Source organism: Nicotiana tabacum, chromosome 21, assembly GCF_000715075.1.
Source record: "Nicotiana tabacum cultivar K326 chromosome 21, ASM71507v2, whole genome shotgun sequence".
NCBI lineage: Eukaryota > Viridiplantae > Streptophyta > Magnoliopsida > Solanales > Solanaceae > Nicotiana > Nicotiana tabacum.
The window spans coordinates 12,220,045-12,230,021 of record NC_134100.1 but is presented as its reverse complement, the minus strand read 5'-3'; the positions used below and the strand labels follow the sequence as shown (position 1 = coordinate 12,230,021).

The 9,977-nt window shown below is 35.9% G+C and overlaps 1 protein-coding gene across 1 annotated transcript; it reads right to left on the bottom strand.

Annotated features, from left to right (window-relative positions):
• Positions 1–853: 853 nt before the first annotated feature.
• On the bottom strand, positions 854–4,784 carry LOC107763179 (putative L-type lectin-domain containing receptor kinase S.5). The gene is made up of 2 exons (XM_016581644.2): positions 3,476–4,784; positions 854–1,758 (listed from the first exon to the last, which is right to left on the bottom strand). The coding sequence occupies exons 1-2, from the start codon at positions 4,695–4,697 to the stop codon at positions 968–970; spliced, it is 2,013 nt and encodes a 670-aa protein (XP_016437130.2). The 5' UTR covers positions 4,698–4,784; the 3' UTR covers positions 854–967.
• Positions 4,785–9,977: the final 5,193 nt, after the last annotated feature.

Genomic DNA, 9,977 nt, shown 5'->3' with positions numbered 1-9,977 from the left:
TTTATTTTATTAAATGTATCAATTAAACTGCTATTTTCTAATTGTACTATTTTTCTTAATACTTTTGTCAAAAAATAAATCTAAACCATTAAATACGAATTGATTATTATGCTTTAAATAACATTCAAGATTAAGACAATATTTTTTCAAATTTCAATATCTAGTGATCTTAGTTTTTACCGCCAAATAGAAAACCAAAAATATTTTCATATGCTGCTAATTGTTCAAATCTGTTTTGAAGTGAAAAAATAGTCTTGTCTACTATGTATAAAAGTAATCAACTCTAAAGAACTCTTCGAAAGATTTTGAGATTTTATTATCAACATTCGCATCAATTTGTTACTTCTTATATATCATACGTTTCTTACAAAATTTGGGCTCAATATTCATTTCAAGTGCAATTTTCTTGGTAGAATTCATAGCAGTTGCAAATCCTTCTTATCTATTTTTGTTAAAGAAAGAAATCAAAAAAATTTCACTTTATATAACTTTTTTTAAAAGTGATACTTAGTTTATTAGGTGTAACAAAAAATGAGGCACCAAAAAATATGGGACCTAAAGCGATTGTTTTACTTGCTTTTATGGAATGGCCGCCCGTGGTTCCAAATAAAAAACTATAGCCTGACATATATTTATAGCCTTTTCAAATCATGGTTATAGCAATAACAATAGCACAAGACAAATAAATTGCGACAAAGATGATCTAACATGTCCTTTTAGGTGTAGAACCGATGGAAATATTATATTGGTATATTCAATTGTTTGGAAAATTTAAGAAATTCCACAAATCTCCTTTGGATAACAATAGTTTGCTAAGTTGAACGAAAACTTAATAATTGAAAACTCAAACATAGCATGAAGAGGCAAATGTACGAAAGAAAAGTTGAAAGAAAACCTTACAGGGCAAAAAAAAAAGAATGCAAAATCATTTTTTCCTGTTGGCCTATGTGTATATATGCTGCTGGTTCTACTTACTTTGATACTCAACATTGTTTCCTGAACTGAGCTGAGGAGTTGTGATGGATATTGTATCGACAATACTCGAGTCTACGTCAATTGGCACCAGAGAAGAAGGCCATACAAATGCTGGCTTGAATGGTGGAACTTCAGGTTCTGGTACTGACCCTGATATAATTTGAACAATCGTCTGTGTTTTAGGCCTTTCACTAGCAATTGGATGAGAGCAAGCCAAAGCAAGTAATAACAATCTCTTTACTTCTTCAGCTACATAATCATCCCCGAGCCTCGTGTCAACAGCTTCGAGGATTCTACCATCGCGATGCAAGTACCAAACCCAATCAGCAAATAGTTGAAAGCCATTAACTTTAGTTCCAGGTCTCTTGCCACATACTAATTCCAACAACACTGCCCCAAATGCATATACATCAGAATGTTGAGTGGCTTTTCCAGTGAGAAAACACTCTGGTGCAATGTATCCCATCGTGCCAAGCACGCCCTCTGCCTCAGCATACGAGGTCTTTTCATTGTCAAGTGCTCGTGCCAGGCCAAAATCACCGAGGCGTGCATTGAAGTTGGAGTCGAGCATGATGTTGTTTGCCTTAAGATCACGATGGACCACTTTCTGCTCGAACTCATCGTGCAGATAGTGCAGAGCTGAGGCGACGCCTGAAACAATCTTGTACCTGACTTGCCAGCTGAGTGGCTTTTTATCTGGCCCTGAGAAAAGGTGTTTGTCTAGGCTACCATTTGGCATGTATTCATATACAAGTAGTAGCTTTCCATGCTTGTGGCTCCATCCTGTCACAATAATATGCGATTGTAAGATGCTTAATGTTTGTATTGCTATGATAAGAATGAACCTTGGGCCTAACTCATTCCCAAAAGCTAGCTTATGATGTGAGGATTGCCCAAGCCATACAAGGAGACCAATAACCTCAAATCCCTCCAATGTGGACAACTCAACACCTCCTCACACGCCCAGACCTCTGGAGCGTGGACAACATAAATGGGGACCCAACATCGGTAACAATAATTGGGATGCGTCTGGCTCTGATACCATGATAACAATGGACCTTGGGCCTAACTCAACTCCAAAAGCTAGCTTATGAGGTGAGGATTGCCCAAGCCATATAAGGAGACCAAGGACCTCAAATCACTCCAATGTAGGACAACTCAACATTCTCATCAGCTTGAAAAATAAGAGTATAGTTTTTTATAGTATCAAATCACCTAAATAATAATCATATGTAACTGTTAGTAATCCAGAAAATAAGCCTGATTACCTGTTACAACTACGGGGGGCGAAGCTACCTAAATAATATGTGATTGTAAGATGCTTATGTCTGTATTGTTATTTTCATCAACTTGAAGCTACATAATAATTTGCTTGAAAACAAGTAAAGTTTGCTAGAAAGTCTACCATTAAAATGTTTCTGATTTTATTAGAAAAAAAAAAAATGTTTCTGATGTAATGCTAATAGTAGCATTAATGCCATTGATGTGGTTTGACTTAAATTATATTGGTACTTCCTCAATTCCATTTTACGTGACATTAAATCTTTCTTTTATAGTCGGTTAAAAAATAAAGAACCATGTATTTTTATGTTAAAAATAATTTATTTTAAATTTTTTATTTTATGTTTAATGAAATGATTTTATAGTCAGATAAATGCCATGGCAAGATCACAAGTTTCATTAAATTTTCTCTTTTTAAATTTTACGGCCGTCAAATAGGTTCACATAAAATGAAATAGAAGTATAATTGTACAAGAGTTTGTTTTTTTATACAATAACAGTGTTACAGAGTTTTACACTATTAGGTCAGCTAAATAATAACTATAACTAACCGCCCATAAAATATGAGATTAGTAACTTAGAAAAATAAAGCAGGTTACTTGTTAAACATGTTTAAATACATTAATAATTAAATAATTTTTCACATTATTCGTGTATAAAACGTATATATCATTGATACAATAATAATGATTTTTTGATTTAGAAATTTAGGACCTAATTTTGGAAAATTTAGATCGGTCTCAATTATGATGTCTTGTTATATTTTGAAGCTAAATGTCCTATTCAGTGGCTATGATGTGCTATTATCTGTATATTACCAAAACCTGCCACAGTGGTTGACATTGGAATGCATGTGATTTTAAGAGGAAGCTTCCTGTTTGTTAAATTGACCTAATGGGTTGAAGTATTGGGTCAAAACGATTATATAAAAAACTCAAACGAGTTAAGATGTAACCTAAACTTAAAACATATACAAAATCAAGTTTGAAAATTGAGAATTATGTAAATGTAAAAGAACATAAGTTAATAACTTAAGAAAAATATATTTTATATTTTCTTAAAAAGAAAAATAAAAAAGGAAAGGAGGTTGGATCATGTTCGACGAATTGGATTATGACTCCTATATTGACTTTTACCAGTTTGATCCTTACAAAACTGACCTAACTTACCTCATCTACGAATCTATACTCAAAATAAAAGTAAAGTAAAAAATACTTACCGAGCAATTTGACAAGATGTTTATGCCGTAGACGGTTGATGATGGTAAGCTCAGCCAAGAAATCATCTTGACCTTTGATACTTTCCCTTGAAAACCGCTTCACTGCAATTTCCAAATTTTCACCAACTAAATACCCTTTGTAAACCACTCCAAATCCACCTTCACCTAGCTTATTCTTTTCATCAAAATTATTTGTAGCTTTCTTCAATATCTTAAACTTAAAATCTCTAGGCATTCCAGGCAAACTCTTAAGTGCACCAAGTATAATTGAGTCTGACCTAGCAGCCTTTTTCTTGTGGTAATAGTACCCCAAAAGTGGTAACAAAATCAAGAACAGAACAAATAATGGAACCCCAACACCTAGACCAATGGTTAAGTATTGATTTTTTTCTTGAAAATACTCAACTGTCAAGTTCCACCTTAACACACAATTCAATTGAAAAAAATTTCCTGTTGAAGCAGAGAATCCAAAGTATGATTCTTGATTAACAACATCTCTTAAATCAATATCATGTGTTAATATTGGATTCCTTGGCCTAGGTGGGGTTGAGCCATTATACTCGGCTTGTTCTGCTATGTACACATCAAGAACTCTCTTGATACCATCATATTGTACCCAAATATTGTAAAATCTTGCACCAATTGGAGCAAGCTCAATACCATGTTTGGTTAAAGATTCGACCTTTACAGAACTAATACTATGAATATCAATCCCAATATGGTTATCATCAGGGTCAAACTCTTGCTTGAATGTATCAAGCTCGACCGCGATAACTTTATTGGTAGATCCACCATCAGTATTAGCATTTGTCAAGCCTAAATGCTGTCCGTGGCTGTTAGTTGGCAGCTCTAAATCAGGAGAAATCAAGAAAGTTAAACCTTCAGCTGCAGTTTCATTTTCTACCCTGTAAATGTTTACAAGGAATGAAGAGTTGAAAGATGCCACTCTTTTGGTACTATCATCCCACAACTTGAAGGACTGTTTCAAGAGGATTCTTCCTGCATTGTTTAACAGGCTCCCATAAACGCGGACAAAATCAGATGTCACTTGGAGAGACTGGTTACTGATCGTTGCAGGAGGTATTACTTGAAAAATGTCATGGTAAGTTTCGTCAAAGGGTCCATATTGCTTGTCGAATTTCTTTAGCTTGGCTCGAGATATGGACTGAAGACAACAGAGAAAGATGAAGATGGTGATGAGTTTTGCTGTCAACAATCCCATTTTTCACGTAGTCAACAGAACTTTTGACCACGTTGGGATTTGCTTTATTTTTTGGTACATGTAAATAAAATATTGGAAGAGGCAGACATATAATGATAATATATGGTGGTGGGATAGTTGACGTTGAAGTTTGAACAACCTTTGGTATTGGTCTCATAGTCTTTCATGTGACTACGAGGAACTTGCCCTACTCCCTAAATTTCTTCCAATGTGATTAGTATTGTATTACCCTACGTTTGACTGTCAGTAAATCTGTCTCGTATTTGTCTTTAATTCTAATAGAGTCTCGTATTTGTCTTTAATTCTAATAGAGTTTCAACCTTAAGTATAAGAGAGAGGGTAATTTTACATCATAATCAAAAGTAGATGAGTAAATGATACACCGATACACTAGGAGTCTCGCATTCATGCAGGCGGGAAATAACCGATGTGCGATGTAGACAACTTATCCTAATATAAACATTAGTAGTTACTTTCAGAGCTCGAACCCATAACCTATAGGTTATTAATTTTGGTGTCAACAATCCCATTTTTCATGTAGTGAACAGAATTAGAGAAGTGATCACTCAAGAAGAAGACCAAGGAAGGATCAATAAAAGAAGCTTTAAAGCACGTCTTGGGTTAACAAAGGTGGATGCACACTATAAGTTGATGGGTTATCGGCACCCGAAAACTTCGACAAAATTTTCATATATACTTGCAATATGTTTAAAAAATAGTATATTAGTATAGACACGTACTAATTTTTATAAATGTGTCATTCTTATGGCTAAAAAGAAAAGATTATCACAAATCGAAACAAAGGAGTAGAATTTAGTGGATTGGAGTAAAGACGCGTTCAGTGACTATAGGATATCCACACAAAATTAAAATTGGCAAAAATGATAAATCTAATCGCCAAGTTGACTGACTTGTATCAATCAAAGTCAACTTAGTTATTACGTCTATGCGATTTCCCTACTTCTTTCAATTTCTCTATGCGCTTTTAGATTTTTCTTCACTTGTTTTTCCTATTAATGTAAAGCATGTTCTTCAAATTGGCTGTAATAAGCACAGAGTTAAACCGTATTTCCCCCCTCTTGTAGATGAGAACAAAAACCCAACCTGCAGAGAAAGAAAAATCAAGAATCAAATTTACCTCTTATTACTTAGTATTTTCTCACCCAATTATGCACAGACACTAAAGCTAATAGCAAAATCTTGAATACCCAAGAAACACTAGCAATCACTACTAGAAATTCGGCCAAAATCTGACCATGACCGACCGATTTACTAACCGATTGAAGTTGGTTGGCTTTTCAAAATATTTTCTTTTTCGTTTTATTTTAAGCAAATTCGGTCAATAATTTTTTTTGTGCTAAAATACGGGAAATTATTTTTGTGTCCCGAAAAATTTATTTTTCAAGACACCGACCAACTTTGGTCGATTTGTTATTTAAAATAAATTAAAATTAATATTCAAAAAAACCAACCAATTATTTCGGTCTATCATTTTAAAAAACCGACCGATTTTAATCTGTAATTTTATTCTTTTTAGTAAAATCGACTGAAACCGGTCGGTTAGTTTCTCGCGAAAATGCAATTAAAGAGTATAATTAAATAAAAGAAAGTCTTAAACTAAAAAAATCAATGTCCTAGTGGCAGAATAGTATCCTTGCACAGTACAGACCTCGGCTTGTTTCTTAGATGGTATATTTTTTAATTACATAAATTAAGAAAACCGACCGACTTCGGTTGGTTTTCTCGGTCGAATATTTTTTGGGTTGTTTGTAGAATTGGCTCTACCAACAGCATTACTACTGACCGGCACGAATCGATCGATATTCAGTCAGTTTTTATCAATTACCGACCAACATCAATCGGTTTTGGCAGTCAATTTTTGCCCTATTTTTAGTAGTGAATGGTGGTTAATGGAAAAAACTGTTCTTGATTTAGATCATTGTGAATAACAAATACGCTAGATCATAAATAACTTAAAACCCTCTCATTAGGAATGGAAAGTTCTGAAATTTTGATTTTGGCGGGACTGATTACTGAAACTCTGACTCTGTCTGAAATGAGTACTTTCGCTAAACTAATAAGCACATTGCGTTGGTTGCTACATTCCCTTATTAAATCAATTCTTTACTCCTCCACCTAGTGCATCATTATATCCACATGTAGTATGAGTCTTCTTGTTTTGCTCTTTGTCTGCCCTCATCTTCTGCGTTTTCAGTTCTAAGTGCTTCACAAATTTCACAACTGAAGAAAATTGTTCCATACTTAAAGTTGCAGCTTTGGTAGTATCCTTAATGTGCTCTCCCAACCCGAATATGAACCTGTGAATTTTTGCCTTCTCTGTAGCAATCATTCTAGGAGCGTATTTAGCAAGTTTGATGAACTTCATATAGTATTCTTATACACTCATAGTCGTCTGTCTAAGCTGCTCGAATTCTATGGCCCGGGCTTCTCGATATTAGCTCCTTGAAAGCTAATACTTTGACTTTCCTTTAAGAAAAAAGTAAAACTCAAATATGGTAAGAAAATCAGGGTAAAAACGCTAAAATACTCGTCTCCAAGATTAAATTGTATGCATTCGGACTTATATTAGTTCTATTTTCCTTTATTTTGTTTGTTTATCTTTTTTACAGCTGAATTCAACACCACTCTATCATATTTCATTTACAGTACAATTATGTCCTTTCGCGACAAGTTCCAAATAAAATGCTATAATTTGACATTGTGTACGGGTAAAATCGGATTTGAACGTTACCCTTGATTTTTCGATAAAGAAAGGAGAGGACAATGTGACCCGATATGACCTCAGGTAGTGCCAAGGGCATCCACAGATTAGAACCCGAGGAAGGACGAATGGTGCGCCCAAGACCGGACACAGCCAAGCATTAAGCTCAAGCAAAGTGAAGAACCTGGGCTAAGAGAAAGGTGGTTAGACAGAACAAACAAGGGGCCGAAATATCTTCCACTATCAGATATTATGGCGCAAGTCTCGCCCGGTATCAACTGCGTAATAACGTTTACTAGAAGCCAAAGATTGTTTACCTTATTTAGACTTGTACTATGATTTAAACTCCCCTACTATATAATGTGAAAAAATTTAATATTTTAAGGATTACCGTTAGCATGCCATATCAAAGCAATAAAGTTAATATTTGTTCTTTAGCTATTGTCCAAAGTGTTTTTCAACTGCTTGTTTGCTAAGTTGTAACCGAGCTCGTTCCGAAGGCCGAACCGGGATCGATTTTCAAACGCTCATTGCAAAGCTAGACTTATTCATTTAATTTGGTTTGATCACCTTGATTTCCTTTAATTCCATTATTTATTGTTTATAATTCATTCATGTTAAATTAAATCACATATCTTTTAACCGCATATAAATTCAAATGTTACTCATTTTTATGGTAAATAGTTTGGCGTCCACCGTGGGTCTAAGAATAATAGTGGTGATTTGATACGAATCTATATAACACACCCTATTTTACACTTACCTTTTGAAGTTTGATTTCAAGTTAATCTATAAATGTCAAATTCTAAGTTTGCTCACGTGAACGCTAACGCTGAGTCATGCCACCACGGTGAGAACAACAATGTGGTACCAAGCAATGATGTACCCCCTGTTGAACATATTGGTGTCCTAATCGCTGACCTGATCGACGCTAATTCACAAGTTGCAATCAACATCAACATTTCAACTGATCTCGAAAATAGCATTCGCAGGGCACCCCGGCCACTAACTCGAGAAACACCAGAAGGGAAAGGTGATGCAGTTAGTTTATGATTGATTTTTGAAATGCTACAAGCTCAGCAAGTGTGAGCAGCAGACTCAAAATCACACCTAGAACAGGACCGTACCCGAGCAGGGTTAGAGAAGACGCTCAAAGGGATGAATATTTTATCGCAGAGCCCGATGAGTTCGGGACTGGAGAAACTTTTGAAGTGATGAAAATGCTCGATGTGTTAACAAAGTGGGTGGAGTCTGGTGAGAAAAAGATAGAGGCAAATGACAAGAAGGTGGAAACTTATAATTCGAGGGTCAATCAGATCCTGGGGGTGCCCCTAATATTGAAAGGATCGAATTCCAAAAAATTCATTTAGAAAACTTTTCCCCGAAGTGCGGCACCAAAGCCAATTCCGAAGAGATTCTGGATTCCCGATATTCCCAAATATAATTGAACCACAAATCAAAATGAGAAAGTAACCTCCTACACGTGCACGATAAAAGGCAACGACCTATAAGATGATGAGATTGAGTCGGTGTTGTTGAAGAAGTTTGGGAAAACCTTATCCGAAGGGACAATGATATGGTACAATAACTTACCCCCCGAATTCTATTGATTCATTTGCTATGCTTGTAGATGCCTTCGTTAAAACCCATGTCCCCGCCATCAAAGCCAAGACAAGGAAATTAGACCTCTTTAATGTCAAGTAAAGAGACAACAAGGTGCTTAGAGAGTTCGTGTCGAGGATCTGGATGGATCGAATCGACTTGTCCTCGATCACAGATGATTGGGCCCTTCAGGCGTTCACTCAAGGGCTCAATTCCCAAAGTTCCAATACTTCTCAACAATTGAAGCAAAACTTGGTGGAGTACCTGGCGGTTACTTGGGACGATGTTCATAACAGGTATCAATTGAAGATCAGAGTTAAGGACGACTAGCTGGGGCCCCGTCAAGGTCTGTTTACACCAATAGTGCGAACAACAGATCTAAAAGAATCATGGACTAGGAGCCAAGGCTGGTTCGATATCGGTATCAGCCATATAGCTCAGATAAAAGGGGAAACGGGCCCGTTCGCCACCCTACCAGGAGTGACAGGAGAAGTGATCAAGGACCTAGCAATCGTGGTCTGATGAGTAAGAGCGATTTTGACAGTGATCAAGGACCTAACAACGGGGGTTTGATGAGTAAGAGCGATTTTGACAGATCACTCGGGGGTAACCAAGACTATCAGAATACAACTTCAACGTGGATTCTGTAAGTATAGTGTCATCTATTGGTCGCATCAAAGAGACCAAATGGCCTAGGCTATTGATCGAGGTCAACCCTGTACTACTACAAAGTAGCAAGAGTGCTCGAAGCATCTTTTACCTGAAAAGGTCGAGATCGATTTCCACAGGGAGCTAGATATTGGAATTGAGTTTCTATCTAAATTGGAGTTGCATAGTTGTTCCTAATTGCACCTCTAAACATAGTTGGTTTTGATTCACTATTAATTGTATACTATGAAGATTCTAAATTGATCTAAGTTAAGATAAGAGTAAACTATTGAAGGTTGTCTAAATAG